A 17,282-nucleotide genomic window follows, 5' to 3' on the forward strand; every position below is an offset into this window, starting at 1 on the left:
TATCAATGATGTTTAATTAATAAAATAATTAAGATACCGTGTATGTCTATTTTTAATTTTTATTTTTGTAAGAAATTGTATACGGTTGTGCACAGAGAAAGGTCACTGTCCAACGCTACCCGAATACAGCTATAAGTATAAGAAATAGCTCCTAAATGGGTTTGCATGTGTTCAAATTTTGACCAGAAAATTTCTCACTCACTCCTCACACCAAGAGCAGGAACAAACCCTCTCTTTGGGTTCCACAATCAAGTAATGTTAACTGCTTTCGATTCTTTTTCATTTTCGTGCTTGTCAATTGAATTCGATGCATTTTACTTTTGTCATCAGTAATTTTGTTTCTCTTATTGTTCTTAATTTGAACAAATGCCTTTTGTTTCTGTTCGCGTTTCAGATTTAGCTGAATCTGAATATTTATTTGCTCAATACTGATAGAAATATCTATGCAGTATGCATATATGATAGTACCCCTAATTTTAAGATAGGGTCTGTTTGGTTCACAAACAAGAACTTTTTGGGAGTGTTTTATACTGTAGAAAAGAGTGTTGGGAAATTGATGGCAAGTGCATCGATTCAATATTCCACAATCTGTGTTCTGTTTGGAAAAATCTGGCAGGCAAACGAGCGTTGAAGGAGAAAATGAATTGTTGTGACAACTTGTTATGAACAGCGAATAAAACCAATAACCACAACCATCCAATGTTAGAGGAATATTTCAAAGATTCATTTCTCTTCGAATTAGAATAATGCGTTTGTTATCTGTGGTGCTCTGTTTATACCCCTTATTTTTCTGATATATTTTGAGAAGATAATGTTGCAAGATGTGTGTATTTTTTGTGTGTTCAAAACTTGAAAAGCATTCAACAATTGTAACTAAAAAGAATGGGATTATGCTGCACACACCGGGAAAAGGGGTTAGTTTCGGCCACATAAATTTTAGGAATATATTGATTCAGTAGTCTACTTGAAAATCAACTTGTTTTTTCCATTGACCAAAATACATTGAAAATCCACCAGAAACTGGAAAATTTTAATCATTCTTCTTCACCAATTGAGTTTGGAACAGAAAACTTTACTTTAATTTGTTCTGTTGATTTCAGTTAATCGCTTTCAAAAAACCACTTTTTAGTTTAAAGATATTTAAAAGATAAAAGCTTTTTCAAATGTTCCTTTTCCATTCGAATGTTTCTGTATGCTTTTAGATAAGTAAATATCTGTAGTATTAGTTATTCTAAAAAAATTCACAATGGTTAATTTTCTTACTTTTTAATTAAATATTATTTTTTAATGTATTTTCAAACTAATTGTTTACTCATTCCAAGTCAAAGTAATGTATATTTTAAAAAGGTGATAATATTTTCATAAAAATATTTAGAATTAATATATTTATAGTTAATTTTACAACGTTGTAATAATGTTAGGTTTTAAGGTTTAGCTGTTTTAGTAATATTTTTTGGTTTTTGAATTAAGAAAATATTTGACTTTACAAAATTGTTTTTATTAAAAAATAAGTTTAAGTCTAACTTATTTTTACCAAAAAAAATAGGAAGACAGTTTACTTATTGATCTTATTTTTTGGTCAATGTAAAATTTTTTTAATACACCAATATTACATACTTAATAGGTAAAATTTATTTTTAATTGATATAAGATTTGCAACGGTCTTTTCCTGAGGCGTATTATATGTAAATAAATATGTTTATAAGTAGTTTAATAGTAATTTGATGGCAACTACAATTCTTGTTAGAATAAATTTATTCTATATATTAAAGGATGAAGTTGAGCGTTCATCATAAAAATTAAGATTGCCGTCACTTATATAATAATTAAATAAGAATTAAACTTAATAACTTAAAAGCTGTAAGTTTATAGATTAAATAAACCCAGCAAATAGAATCAAATCCATCGTTGCAATTCACGTTTTCTTAATTTGAAAAATGAGAAAGACAACTGTACATTTAATTATTTATTTTGAGATACCTTTTAATGAATGGTGGGGAGTGAATGAATTTTCTAATAATTATATTAAACGTTATAAATATACTCTCCATTTTGAAGGCAAACACACTACGAATCTATCATTGATGTGATTTGTGTCGATTTGGATCGCTGCTAAACCGTGGTGGTGCAAACAATAGTGTTTGTACCTTCCTCTTTCTTTGGGCACGCGTGTTGTTTTTGATTCGTGAACCCAAACTCCATTATTGTTGTCAGGAACAAAAAACACGACCACTATATATTCAATTCTATCAGCAACACTCTCACAGTTTTATTATAAATATTTTATTTTCTCTCTTGGTCCATAACACATGGTTGAATACGCTTCCAGAACCAACCATAGCGACCATAATCAAGGTTTTGCCATGGAGGCTCATTCCATAGATGGTGTTTCTTCACAAACTGACTCCAAATTATACGATGATGATGGCCATGTTAAACGAACAGGTAACCGTTTGATTTAATCAATTTCAACTGATGTGATAATTTGTATATTGTATAATATACATGATATATAATATTTGATGGGTTGGTTATTATGATTATGAGATAGGGAACGTTTGGACTACAAGCTCGCACATAATAACAGCAGTGGTGGGTTCGGGAGTGCTGTCTTTGGCATGGGCCATGGCTCAAATGGGCTGGGTCGTTGGGCCTGCCGTTATGATCTTCTTCAGTGTTGTTACGCTTTATACGTCGGCGCTTCTCGCTGATTGTTATCGCAGTGGTGATCCCGTTTCTGGGAAGAGGAACTATACTTTCATGGATGCAGTTCAAACCATTCTTGGTAATAAAAGTACACATTTATTATTATGAGTAGTTGTACTATTATTATCATATGCCTTCTTTTTTAAAAGCATTATCATCGATCATATTCTTATAAACATTTTTCTTTTTCAAATTTTTTAAAAATTTATGGATTTTTTTGTACGAAACACATGATTTTTTACTGTACTGAGTAGTGATGTTTGAACATTTTATATACCTGTTAGCACTTATAATATTTTTTATTTATTTCTGTATTTTTCTCGTTTTTTTCTCGATAAGTCTTGACTGAAAATTGGTTTCAATTATATTTTCTTTCTTTGTTAATCATGACGCATCCTTTCTGACTATACCAGCATTATTGATTGCACAGTTGACTCGAAGTTTCAAAGACACACGTCTGTTGGTTGAATTTGTTGAAATAATTTAGTGTGGACGAATATTTTTCTATATCAATTTCGTAATTTGACTGATTGTCTCATTATATATTATTCTATCTTTTTTCTTGTTTCAAACATGAAACTAGAACATACACCGTAAAATCGAAAGGACAACCTTGTGCTGTCATTATTGACTTGTAGTGGTTCAAATAATGTTTGACTTTTCAAAAGTGATATATGAAAAATGGCAAAAATAAGTTGAATAGTTATATCTATTTTGCAGGGAGGCACCATGATACCTTTTGTGCGGTAGTTCAGTACTCAAATCTTTACGGCACCGCTGTAGGATACACAATTGCAGCTTCTATTAGCATGATGTGAGTCAGCACTTATATTATCTTCAAATCATTAATAATTTAAATTTAGTTTATTTACTAAAACTATCTACAGAGTAACAACAGTGAACTTTATTTTCAAATCATCTTCAGATACAAGTTTTCACACATTTGACAAAAATAAAAGCTAAATTTACAGACACGTTCGAATTTCCATATACAAACTGACCATTTTCTTCATGATAACTAAGGCAATTCAGAGTCAATTATTTCAAATATTAACGTTGAATTACAAATAACTTTAAATAAGAAGCTTATTAATGTGGCAGTCTATCAAATTATTTCTAAAAATTCAACATTTTAAAAACTTCTTTTTTGGTTATGGTAGATTTACTAATTAAGGAAAAGAAAGAATTTATGTTGTAGATTATTTATTACATTGATTCGTCTATAGTTTACGTCTAATTTTTATCAAATTCTATTAGGTATACTAACATTATGAAGTTAAAAAAAATATTAATTAAAAGTTAGTCTCTCTTATCTTTAACATTAAGAAGCTTGACATCCAATTTTCATCTTCAAGCTTCTGTTTATTTAAGTAGAGATGTAGAGATGCATTACACTTAATTAAATATTTTCTAAGGGTGGACAAGAAAACTCAAATTTTGAGATATAATCTATATTAAATCCAAATTTATATTGTTTTAAGGCCTATCTAAATGGATTTATCCCTAATCCAAATTCATATTTTTGGATTTTAAATCTAATCCACTTAATTGGATATGGATTGAATTTAGATTGAATCATTTTTTTGATTTTGAAAATCTAAAATCAAATTGTGTTTGAGTTAAGGTAGTTAAGGGTCAAGTTGACTCGGGTATAAGATCGATCAGAGTCAAGATGGGACGTGTATTGAGTCGAATCAATCCAAAATGAAGGTAGAGTCAAATCAACTTTTATAAAGTCGAGTTTGTCCAAACTGAAGGTTGCGTTAATTTGTTTTTTACCAAAGTTAGGAATTTGGTCGGTTTCGATCAAAGGTCGAGTCGAAGGTTAAGTTGAGTCGACTTCGACAAAAAATTGAACTGAATCAACTTCAAACGAAGGTTGAGCCTAGTTGGCTCCAGTCAAAGATCAAGTTGAGTTAGCTCAGTAGAAAGTCAAGCTGAGTCGGTCTCAACTAATGATCGAGCTAAGTCAAACCCAATTAAAAGTTTGTATGAATCAACTGACTTTAGTCAAAGGTCAACCCTAGTAAATTAAGTTATAGTAAAAGTTTAAGCTGATTCAGTCTTAGTCAAAGGTTGAATCGAGTCGATCTAGATAGAAAGTTGAACCGAATTAATTCGAACCATATCAAATGAATATAATAGTTAAAAATATTAGATCAATCTCAATATATTTAATTTAATTAGTAAAATAGATTTAATTTGTATTTAATCTATTTTAAATTTGATTGAAAAAAATATTTAAATAGTTTATCTAGTTAAAATGAAAAATGAATCTAGATTATAGATCTAGTCTATTTCATTATATCTATATTGGATTTAAACTGGATTCTGAAAAATTCAATTCATACACCTCCTTAATATTTTCTCTTTAATAGGTCACGTAATTTATCAAACTTAGATTAAAAAAAAGCTTTTATCCAAGTAAAACATAATACTGCACATGATAAATAGCCTTCTAAAAAGTATATAACACATGCAAAATTCTGTTTTAACACAAAACAACTTGAGCGTGTCTTTTAGCATATCTTTTTATGTTGATAAAAGCTTTACAAAATCTTTTTGGAAACATGAAGATGAATACATTTCTTATAACACGAAATAAATTTCTATATATAACGTTAACTTAACTATGTGCATATCTTATTAAGCTTTTGTTTATCACACAAAATCAAAGATAAAATAACACAATGTATTATATTATTTGATAAACAAAACAAAACACCTGCATCTTTTATTTTATATACAAAACATATTTATGATTTATACTTATTATTTAATAACACTTAATAAAATCATAAATGTATGTTTAAGTATATTGAAATGAGTATTTGTGATCATTAAAAACAACTATTTTTATTACCTAGAATTTAATAGAGTCAAATGCATGTGTTGACATCAATTTAAAAATACTTAACATTTGTATTAAATGTTAAGTATAAATACAGGTGTTGACGTAAATTTTTATTACAATTTTTTTTAATAATCATTTAAAAAAAATTAATAGAGTCAAATGATGTCTCATATGACTCTTAACATTTGTATTTAATATAAGGAGAAAACATTAAATATTTTTTAAAAGAGAAAATACATTTATGAGTTAAATAATAAAATTTATTATTGAAATGAAAATTAATTTAATTGTGTAGAATTGTTTATATAAACAATGTTGTATTTTTTTTTTCATGTATGAAACAAAATTTTGACATGCTAAGTAATCTTTAAATGATACTATCATTTAAACTGTATTTGTAGCAAACAGAAGTTTGTAACTTATAAACTTTTTTTCCTTTTTTTTATTTTCTTTCTACAATTTTAGTAAGAATAATTTTAAGTCATTATTAAAATGTTATTTATTAAGCTTTTTAATGATGTAAAAATTGCTTCTCAAAACAATTAATAGTAATAGTAATATTTATTGCATTTTAAGGCAATTTTATTTCGGAAAAAATATGGAATATGTAGATTTGTGATGCTATTACTACCTCACTCATTCGCAATATTAATTGTAACCATATATGGGTTTGTTTGAATTTAACTGCTATGGTTTTCCAGGGCGATAAAAAGGTCCAACTGTTTCCATTCCACGGGTGGAAAAGATAAGTGCCTCGTGTCGAGCAACCCATTCATGATCGGTTTTGGCATCATCGAAATTGTATTCTCTCAAATTCCAGATTTTCATAAAACATGGTGGCTCTCCGTGGTTGCAGCAATCATGTCCTTTGCCTATTCCATAATTGGCCTCTCTCTTGGAATTGCCAAAGTTGCAGGTTATATTACTACGTTTATTTGTTTAATAGAAGCAGTGTTAAAAAAGAGGTTAAATACATATTGTTCTTATATTTTAATTATTGATTTATTAGTCTTTAAACTTTTAAAAGATATGTGAACTTAGTTATTTTATTGGTTTTATAACGATAAGTGTATATAAATATAAAAGAAAGAACAAATACCACATATTATTAAGTTTAAATATAAAAGTAAAAAAAATACACGCTTTTAAATTCTGGAAGACTGGATTTATCAGTTTAGAAGCACAAGAATCAAAGGTAATTTGAAAAAGAAAAAGAAAATGATCAAAAACGTACTTTTTCAGGAAAAAAAAAAACTAATATTTCTTGTTTAATTGGTTCTTGAACAGAAACGGGTACTTTCAAGGGCAGTCTGACAGGAATCAGGATAGGAGCTGTATCAGAGGCGAATAAAGTATGGGGAGTTCTCCAAGGTCTTGGTGACATAGCCTTTGCTTATTCATATTCTCAAATCCTCATTGAAATTCAGGTTCACTCTTATTTTCTTTTTATCTTCCCTGATTGAAGTGTAACAAAAGAAAATAAATTTGATCCGAAAGTAATTAAATGCAATGTTATTCTTGATTACACAGGACACTATAAAATCTCCACCATCGGAGGCAAAGACAATGAAAAAAGCCGCTAAGATAAGTATTGGTGTAACAACAACATTTTATATGCTTTGTGGCTTCATGGGTTACGCTGCTTTTGGGGACGACGCACCTGGGAACCTGCTAACTGGATTTGGTTTCTACAACCCATATTGGCTTGTAGATATTGCTAATGCTGCTATCGTAATTCACCTTGTTGGAGCATACCAAGTCTATGCTCAGCCACTATTTGCCTTTGTCGAGAAATGGGCTTCAAAAAGATGGCCCAAAGTTGATAGAGAATACAAAGTTCCCATTCCTGGCTTTGCATCTTACAATTTAAGCCCATTTAGATTAGTTTGGAGAACAGGATTTGTTATCATAACCACTATTGTGGCAATGTTGCTTCCATTCTTCAATGACATCTTGGGACTTCTTGGAGCACTGGGGTTTTGGCCTTTAAGTGTTTTCTTCCCAGTAGAGATGAGTATCAAACAAAAGAAGATCCCAAAATGGAGTCAGAGATGGATAGGTATGCAATTATTAAGCTTTGTCTGCCTCGTAGTGTCAGTTGCAGCTGCTGTTGGCTCAATTGCCAGCATCGTGGTTGATCTACGGAAATACAAACCTTTCCATGTAGATTATTAATTAAATAAATCCCATCCACTCCCTCCTTGCCAATGCTAGAAACTGTTGAAGGCAATGGTAGTTGTTTGAATATCTTTTATCTTAGTAATGCTATTTCAATGTCATCCTTGCTACACGTCTAAGCAAAAGTTCCACACATTTTCAAATCCCCTCTTCCTTTCACCTAAACATAGTAAGAACATGCTGGAATACAAAAATTATACGAAACTCTACTATAACTGACTACAAACATAAACCTCAAACTTAGACCTTATGGGAAGGTTTTGAAATCAAGACTGCTATTGCAAAATAAACAAGCTTGAGCGAAGGAGTGCATGGAACTTTACCACATTCTGATGTCAATCCACAACTGGAATTATATTATATTCAGGAAACTATATACTATATCACAAGTAATAAAATTAAAAAATTAACTAAAAACAGACTGCTCATGAGATCTCCTCACTCGACCGAAATAATGAATTGAATTGACAAATGCCCACAAAAAGATTTTATAACAGAACATATTGCATAAGCATCGGTATAGTAAACCCAACAACCCCCTGGAAATTACATCGATTACAAATTACTTCCCCGTGTATCCTTTGGACATCCTGATGGCACACAATAAATTGATTTTTTATCATTGATGCCACAGAACTTTAATCGAAAGCAATAAGCAGTGGGAGAGGCAGCTGAAACGGGGTGTGGTTACCTTTCATCAGAGTGGCCAGAACAAAACTGCCTTGACGTTGTTCAGTTCGTCTAAGATTAGAAAAGCTCTTCTGAATTGAACTTATTCCATGCTTCCTGTAAAAATTGTCAAACTTTTCAGCAAAAACATAAAGGCATTTAGTAGTATTTATTTTTATTTAGATTACAGACAAGTATAAACTGAAAAAGAAAGTACCCCTACTAACACTAGTCCAGATTTTAATACATACACGTCGGAAGCATCATGAGACTAAAACCATTTGTTTTAGTACAGTTAATTGGCAAATTACACATACTTCAACGTTGTCTATGTAGATGAAAATCCTACTATGTGCAAGCAACACATGACGCAACGCCCACTGGCTTGACTAACAGGAACATCCAGCAATGCAATGGTAGACGCTTGTTGGTAAAGTGCACACATGTAATGGAGCAATGGATACCATTTTTTTTTAAGAGTAATTGCAACCATTACAACATTCCCTCTATTATTATTAGGTGAATTGCTTGAATATCCACCCAATATTAAAGAGTGTGTTAAAATATGCGTAACAGTTTTCTTTCCAATTCTCTATTCAAATTGTCATTAACAAATATCATTGAAACAAATCTCCCAGATAACTCTTGTTGAACAAAATAGAATTCCGTTATATATTGTTTTTCTACTGGCTTAATTATATTTAGTCTCTAAAATTTAAAATAAATATTGAAAAAAATCATTTTATACTCCACAACTTCGTAAATTATGTTTATTCTCTACAGAATAAATCTGTCACGTGTACACTTCTGATTGCCACATCACTTCTATTAACATTTTGTGAAATTGTAAGGACTTTTTTTTTTCAATTTAGGAGAAAAAACAGATTTATCTCAAATTTCTCGGACAAAAGCATAATTAATGCTTTTATATTTTTATCGAATTTGGCATTTCTAAGCAGACATGACAGAAAAATGCCTGAGATGCCTATATATAAAATAAATAAATTAATTCAATCATTATTTCAGAATGCAGACCATCATATATGACAAGATATAATGCTAATCTTTATTAACAGTAGACTATATATACGCATTTCATTTGACCAAAAAATGTTAAATGGAAACCCACATTTGGAACTCACTTGAAGTAAGAGTAGCCTAATTTTATTTTTATTTTTTTTGCCATTGACCTCTCTTTATGAAGCATAGATTATTCTGTACGTATGAATGATATAAAAAGACTTGAAATACCTTCAGTAGATCAAAAACCTTCTCAGCAATACATTTTTGTTGTATAGTGGCACCCTTCTGTTGCACTTTATCAGGATGAATGCACAATGTAGCTTTCCTGTAAACCTTTCTGACCGCTGCTGCTGTAATCAAATCAGTCAAAGAAACTGGCTGCCAACCACATTCAGGCCACAGAACCTGATCATCAATCATAAAGAAAACAAGTTAACACAACAAAACACAAATATAGAATAAAAATATTGATGCCTTAAAAAAAATAAAAAATAAGAGACCATTAGTATAGTCTGCTTAGATTTAGGAGTAGGAACTTTTCAGTGTTAAATTTTGGAAATATTGCTTTTCGTGTATTAGATATTAGATAGTAATTGCAAGAACATCATTCGAATGTGGTGCTAAATCAACCACTTTTATTAAAATATGTCCAATATTAGTAAAGATCTGATTGGAAATGCTAATATTAATAGTATTAAACAAGGAAATTGAAATACTGGGTGATCCTGTACTGATCAGTACTTACAAAACCAATGAAATCAGTTACAAAATATAGAATCGGTGCATGCTTGGTTCAACTTGCCTTAAAGAACAATTGCTTATTTTTGCACACTTATAGTGAAATTTCTTAAAAAAAAAAATCTGAAAATAATGTGTCACCAAATACCCACCACTCTTCTAACCCTAGGAGGTATACTGGCTAATACGAGGCCCAGCACACCATATCTTAAAAGTTGAGCTCATGAGTTAATATAATAAATAAAGTGATAGCATAAACTACCAAACTTCCACATGTTCATATAGGTAAGGAACAAAGAAATTCAGAGATTTTTTCAAGGTGTGTGTAGAAAGTATATACATATTGTAAGGTGGAAAGCAAAGCACGCAAGTTCCCCTCTTTTCCTGCAGCCCAGCGCTTAATTTCGAAATCCAATGTTTCACCGAGCCTCTGAAATCAATGTAGAGATAAGATTAGATGATAAATATACAATCATGTCACAATAAAAACTCTGAAAAATGAACCAAGAACATCCGACTAACCAATGTCACCTACATAAAAAGATACGCTTCATTGTATGTTGAATTATATAAAGGTGAGAAAAAAGAGAAGATATCCCATCTCAATCGTCCCAATTGATAAAACAAGTTTTGGATGGAAAATAGGCATAGGTTTATGGTAATTTTTAAAGGTAAAAAAATAGACCAAACAAGCTGTTAGCTTTAATGTAAACTAGAATCTGAGAAACAAGATAACACAATTTAATAGGAAATCAGAATGTTGGATAATCAATTGACACTTGTATTGTGCATCATTGATATAAAGAGGCCAACAAGAATGAAGGGATATCTATTGTGCATGAGCAGTGAGTGCAATGCCAGTGTTTCTCAAAGGAAAACAAGAAAAGAAACTGCTTACATGTTTCTCAGCTTGCTCTCTTTGAGTTTGTAGGTCCCGTTGATTCTTCTCAGCCAATGCTTTAGCCTGGTGTAAAATGACCATGAGCAGTTGCAATAAAGAAAGACAAGTAAAAAATATTTCTCATAAATGCACATACTTCCCTGTAAATTCAATGTCAAGTTGATTTGAAAATAGTACATTGATCACCTATTCTTTCACAAAAATGAAAAAGAAATCAATTCAAGGCAGAAAATACAGTAATGCATACCGCACGATCCTGAGCCCTCTGCTGGCGTTCCAACCTGGATTTTCGTCTTTCTTCACTTTCCCCTTCAACTTCCTGAAACGCTCCAGATGATGATGGAGCAGCTTCAAACCATAGAAAAAAGGGACAAAAGGAGCTTCCGTAAGTAGAGACCCAAAAGTTCCAGTGAATTTTGAATATATATTCACACATAAACCAACCTCCAAAAATTGAGGAGAGATCATCAACAATATTAGTGGATGACGATGCTTTCTTCATGCTTGAAGACACACCTGAAGTTTTTGACTGAAATTGGGCATCAAATACAGGGTCCTGAAAGCAAAGATGCCCGCTACACTAGTTAAAAGAAAAATAATAATACAATGCTTGGATTACGATCAAGCATGTCAGTTCATTCTTTTTATTTGCAACATGGAAATTTTTTAATACTTGTCATTTTTTTATAATTCTTCTTTATTTAAAATGGAAAGGAAAAGAACAAAAAATAACAAACCAATAAACAAGGCATCCGACTTTGAGGATAAATTTTCTATGCTGGAAAAGGACCGAATACCAAAGGCAGGAGCTGGCCACTACATGTAATATAAAAGATGTTTGACACAAATAGGTACTCACTGAAGTGCTGGACCTAGGAGGCCTGGGAACACTGTTAGCTCGTGCACCTTTGCTGAAGAATGATTCAAGATCATTGTCATTTTGTTGTTGGTTCATCCTTGCAGCAGCAGCTCTTTCTCGAGCCTGTACAGCAGCTCTTTCTCGAGCCTCTGCAGCAGCCCTTTCGACCGCAGCACGTTCTTGTTTACCTCTTGCCTCAGATTCAGCTCTCGCAGCAGCAGCTCGTTCCCGCACTTCCCTCTCTTTTGCCTCTGCTGCAGCCTTCTCAGCCCTTTCCTTTGCCTCAGCAGCAGCCCTTTCACGGGCTTCAGCTTGTACCCTCTGAACTGCAGCCCTTTCAGCACGCTTCCTAGCTTCTGCATTAGCTTTCTCAACAGCAGCCCTCTCAGCTCTTTGGAGAGCTTCAACAGCTGCTCTCTCACGCGCTTCTCTAGTAGCTCTTTCTACAGCCTGTCTAGCCATTTCTCTTTCTCTCTCAAGTCTCTGTTGCTCTCTTTCTTTCTCTTCCATTTCCTTCTCACGTCTTCTTTGCTCTCTCTCCTTTTGCTCCCGTTCATGATCTAGCCTTTCCTGTTTTCCTCCATCCTCTGTCACAGCTCTGCCATCCTTTTCCAATTGCACAGGTTCCTTGCTTTTAACAGCTTTCGTATTTTCCCTCTCCCGAACTTCCTTTGCATGCCTAAATTTAGCTTCTGCTTTATCCATAGCCACTTTCATCGCTGCAGCAGCTGAGTTCATCTCTAATTCTTTATCAGCAAGACCATTTCCACGTTCATTGTCATTACCAAGACTCTTGCCCGTGGCAAAATCTTCAAGTTCATCAAACTGAAATGCAAAAGATAATTTGGCTGCAGCAGGAGTAGATTTAGGACCCTGAGAAAAATGAGTGGAACTTGGAAAAGAAGAAAATTCACTATCCTTTCTGACATTGGCAGAAGCAGATGAACCTCCTCCCGACTTGAGGTTATGTACTGGTCGGGGAGGAGGAGGTCTTGAAGGTGGTGGAGCAGCAGTTGGCTGAGTAAAAAGAGGAACCTCTGATACCGTCAGCCATATATCATCATTTGATTCAAAGTCCTCTTCATATTTAGGAGTCATATCTGCCTGGGCATTAGACGGTTTAAAACCATCATTATCATGTGAAGGGGACCTTTCGCCAAATGGTTTGTAAGAATTGGAGGAATATGTAGGCATGTCAAATGCAGCCTGATGAAATTCCTGATCATTATCAACAAGAATCTCGTTTTGTGTTTGTCTCTCAGGACTCCTCACAGATGATACACCACTTGATTCTTTATCACTGGTTGTATTTGGGGAGCTACTACCCTTTGTGCTATTTCTCTCTGGTGAGAATGCAGGCACAGAATTTCCAAGTGCACCAAAGGGATTAATATCATCATATACTTCACCATTAGAATTTGACAAACTATCATTTTTTGTGCTTCTAGAACTGCTAAATTTACTAATTTCTCCCAATGGGTCTGTAAAGTATTTTGAGGATGAATTCGTTGAGGCTGAAGTTGGTTCAAACACTTTGAAAGGGTCATCTGTTTCACCAGAAGCCTTTTTAGAAGAATTGATAGTAGGTTGTGATGACAAATCAATATTAGGAACGGTCCTGTGAATAAAACAATATTAAAAAACGATTACAATGCATCAAGAATATGTAAAGATACGGGATTGTGTTGTCCCTTCTATTATGCTCATTCCCTTCACTTCCATTTATCCAAATGAGATGCCAAGCTAGTAACAATAAATTCATAAGATCTATGCTCAGTCCTTCATTAGACCTGATCCCATCAGGAACCAGACAAAATGAAGGATCAACTTCCAAGATAAAAATGCACAGCAGAGGAAACTTATTACCAGATATCCATGTTTACCATTGAAATCGTCACCCTTGAGAAATAAAAAAAAGAATTTTAGGAGAGAGGGGAAGGGGCAGTTACTTAGGACAGTTAGATTGTCAGAATATATGGAAATATTTTACCGTACCTTATAATAGCCATAGATTATTCTCTAGAATGGTAACCATATTTCTTTATCTTATCATGGTTTGGTTCCCTAATTAGATAGAATTATATTATAATTAGTGAAATAATGGCTAGAGGAAACCAGTTAACTCTGAACTTGAGCTTTGCAGATAGACTTCACTTCAGAAACAAAGGGCTGTCACTAAGTCAGCGTAAGACAGAATATGATAGCAATTTTAGCAAGATTGAGAGAAAATGACTTAGTAGTATAATAAATGGGAAAAATGTTATACCACAGGTTTTAAGTTTAAATATTTGGGTTCGAATATTAAAAACTGATGGAGGACGTAATGAAGATGTCACACATAAGAAATAAACAAAAATGGTTAACATGGACAAGGGCATTGAGGGTTAACTATGATTGCAAGGAACCAACCAGCTCAAATTCTTGTTATATTGATGTGTGTTTGACTATCTATACTCTAATATTGAATAGCAGGATTAGTAAAATTGAAAATGTTTCAAATGGACGAGTAGTCACAAAATAAAGGATAGGAAATGAAATAATTGTATACAAGTAATAAGGAGACACTGGTGATACTGACTAAAAAAATAACAAAATCATTTGAGGTGGATTGGAGTATTTTTGTTCTCAGATTATGTTCAATCCTTTCAACCAATAAAATCAGTCTTCAGGTTCCTTCTTACATCCTAACAGAACTTAATCCTCCCAGAGTGAAAGGGTTCTAATAGAGATTTGGATGTTATGGGATGCCTGGGTCTCATCACCTAGTATGGATGCTCAGTTAAGTATTTAAGTATTTGGTTCTCCCCCCTTAATACCTAACTTTTGAGGGTAGGTTCCCTCAGTGTTTGGATGCTTAGCAGGTTCTTAAACTTATGCAGTAATTTAAGTAAATGATTTTATATAAATCACTAATGCTCTATGTGTGAAAATGTGCTGACACAACCCAAGTTTGCCTACCTATAATACCCAATTTGAAAATGTCACGAAAATAAACCACGGAATAAAATAAAATTCATTGGTGGATCTCCTATTTTTCCTGAACTAATTTTTGAGCTTCACTCAACTGTCTACTTTAATGAATGAAGTCAGCAAGTATAACTAACTACACCTTACCTTTCAAACTATGTCGTGAACCCTTAAATGACAACTTGATAGATTACGGTAAAAAGTTGATATCATTCAAACAAATAACCTCAGCCTAATATTTCAAAATACAAAAGACATATAAAGTGTATTTAAGAGGATTAATGCACAACCGACAATCGTCAGCTCCTAGAAATAATACACCTGAATCCTCATTGTCAAACAGATAGTCTGTGCAAATATAGAAGAAAAATACATAATCAGAAAAAAATATATATATATATATACCCGTTCCTCTCCAAATCAGTCCAGTAATATAGGCATACTTCAGAATATCTACTTCGATTTCAGGCAGTCAAAACGAATTGATAGCAATGTTCGTTCCTATCGGTAGATAAGTAGGCTTGTGAACTACGAGTCTAAATTCTTTTGCAATGAAGACCAGCAAACGAATATCACGGGCAGAGAACTTTTATACTCATGGGTGTGATCTCTAAGTTATGGAATAATTCTAAAGGATGAACTATGAAAAGACACTAGATGATATTCGGATATTCCACATATACACAAACAATCCAAAATCCACACCCAATTGTTTGTCTTCACTACACAAGTTAATTTAAACACAATCCTCAGACCATTATTATTGTTCTTAAATTACTTAATTCACTAACGGAGCAAGCTAAGAACCAATATTTTTGCAAAAACACATTTTAGACTCCTCGGCATGTTATATTCAATTCAACTATTCAAGAAAGAAGAACTTGAAATGAATTGAAACTCCCTCCCTATAGTTTTTCTGGCCCTCCCTATATTTTTCTGGTATTTTATTTCAAGTGGTCCATAAATTATATAGTTAACAAAAGCTTCTTTCTCTCCTCAATTACATTACCGTCACAATCTCAGTTCTCCACGCCCTTTCAGCAAACAAATAGATTGTTCCAAAGATCAGTAAATAAACCTCAACTCCTACTACACAACATTCACTAGCTCAAATTAAATAGATTCAATTACAGACACGTAACATACCCATCAGTGGAAACCTTGCTGCTCCCGAATCCAGGGATCAAGTCATCAAAATCCGCGACACCTCGCTCTTCCTTCTCCGAAGGCTTCGATTTACCTAACCCGCCGAGAAGATCATCGAACGCGGCCGGAGTGAGAACGTCGCCGTACGAGAACTTGGAGGAGCTCTTGAGGCCGGGAACGCCGTCAAAAATGTCGTCGTCGTCGTCATGCATCGGTTTGTCGTAGACCGGTTTGTCATGCGCCGGGAGGTTAACTGACTTGGAGCGGAAATCGGCGGAGCGGCGAAACACGGAGTCGAAGTCATAGGACGCGTCTGACTTGCCACCGCCGCTAAAGAGATCGTCAAAGGAAGCGGCGTTGACGGAGTCGTGACCGGCCAAGGAATTGGAAGCTCGAGCGGACCGCGAACCTAAATCGAAGTTGAGAGAAGATGAATTGTTGGACGAAGCTTTAGGTGCTGCCATTGGCGCCGATTTTCCTTGGGGTTTGAACCCGAAATCGCTGGTTAAGAGACCATCGAAATCATTCATCGAGAGAGAGAGAGAGTGAGAGAGAGATCTGGTGTGCGATGGTATCCTCCGCGTACGGTGCTGGATCCGCGGGAGAGTTCGGTGAAGAGAGAACGTCACAGAGGATACAAAAAATGCTACAAACTAACCTGCGTTTCACTTTAACTTCTTTTTTTTCAATTCATTTTTTATTTATTTATTCTCCTTTCATCTTCTGCTTCTTGTTGCTTAATACTGCCTCAGTTAGGTCGTCTTCTTTTTACTTTGTCTCTTCACTTGTTCTGCTTTTCCAACTGTATTAAAGAATTTGCATCACTGTATTCCTCAAATTCTGTTTAGTGCTATTTTGGGATTGAATCATATATGTTATGGATTCTTGTCCGGCCTTCTGATAAAAAAATTTCTCTGCTTTGTCAGTTGATGAAAGAAAGAAAGCATGACACGTTCTTCGGATTTCAAATTTTATATTTTTTCGGTCAACTTTTTTAAATTGAACTCTTCTTCGCATTGATTTTAGAATGACAAATTGGTAGGGCTTGAAAAAAAAATTTAAACAGAGAAAAATCTGTCTTATTATTTGTGTTCTTTTTTTAATAGAAAAAAAATTTCACTAGCTTCGTGTATAAGACATGTGTTTTGGTGTTTTAAACAATTGCGCAAAATAAACAATTTAAAGGTGATGATTGAATTTAAATTTTATTTAATCTTTAATTTGATTAAGTGGTATTTAAA

General features: G+C 33.3%; 2 protein-coding genes across 6 annotated transcripts; one reads left to right on the forward strand and one right to left on the reverse strand.

Annotated features, from left to right (window-relative positions):
* Positions 1 to 118: 118 nt before the first annotated feature.
* LOC108331469 (amino acid permease 2) lies at positions 119 to 7,881 on the forward strand. Of its 2 annotated transcripts, XM_017566162.2 has the most exons (7): positions 119 to 252; positions 2,330 to 2,445; positions 2,552 to 2,785; positions 3,427 to 3,520; positions 6,262 to 6,476; positions 6,848 to 6,987; positions 7,091 to 7,881. In XM_017566162.2, the coding sequence occupies exons 2-7, from the start codon at positions 2,364 to 2,366 to the stop codon at positions 7,733 to 7,735; spliced, it is 1,410 nt and encodes a 469-aa protein (XP_017421651.1). In that variant the 5' UTR covers positions 119 to 252; positions 2,330 to 2,363; the 3' UTR covers positions 7,736 to 7,881. The 2 variants fall into 2 exon arrangements, with proteins under 2 accessions (XP_017421651.1, XP_017421650.1); XM_017566161.2 differs by lacking the exon at positions 119 to 252 and having other exon boundaries at positions 2,063 to 2,445.
* LOC108331468 (auxilin-related protein 2) lies at positions 7,058 to 16,948 on the reverse strand. 4 transcript variants are annotated; one of them, XR_001832394.2, is made up of 9 exons: positions 16,042 to 16,948; positions 11,929 to 13,546; positions 11,514 to 11,625; positions 11,317 to 11,417; positions 11,067 to 11,132; positions 10,509 to 10,598; positions 9,659 to 9,835; positions 8,430 to 8,524; positions 7,058 to 7,777 (listed from the first exon to the last, which is right to left on the reverse strand). XR_001832394.2 is itself a non-coding variant. In XM_017566160.2 (8 exons), exons 1-8 carry the CDS (start codon positions 16,569 to 16,571, stop codon positions 8,486 to 8,488), a joined length of 2,733 nt encoding a protein of 910 aa, XP_017421649.1. In that variant the 5' UTR covers positions 16,572 to 16,947; the 3' UTR covers positions 8,181 to 8,485. The 4 variants fall into 4 exon arrangements, 1 of the variants encoding a protein (XP_017421649.1); XR_008248554.1 differs by having other exon boundaries at positions 7,058 to 7,898; XR_001832393.2 differs by lacking the exon at positions 7,058 to 7,777 and adding an exon at positions 8,181 to 8,328.
* Between the last annotated feature and the right edge of the window lie 334 nt (positions 16,949 to 17,282).

This window comes from Vigna angularis, chromosome 4 (assembly GCF_016808095.1).
Source record: "Vigna angularis cultivar LongXiaoDou No.4 chromosome 4, ASM1680809v1, whole genome shotgun sequence".
Taxonomy (NCBI): domain Eukaryota; kingdom Viridiplantae; phylum Streptophyta; class Magnoliopsida; order Fabales; family Fabaceae; genus Vigna; species Vigna angularis.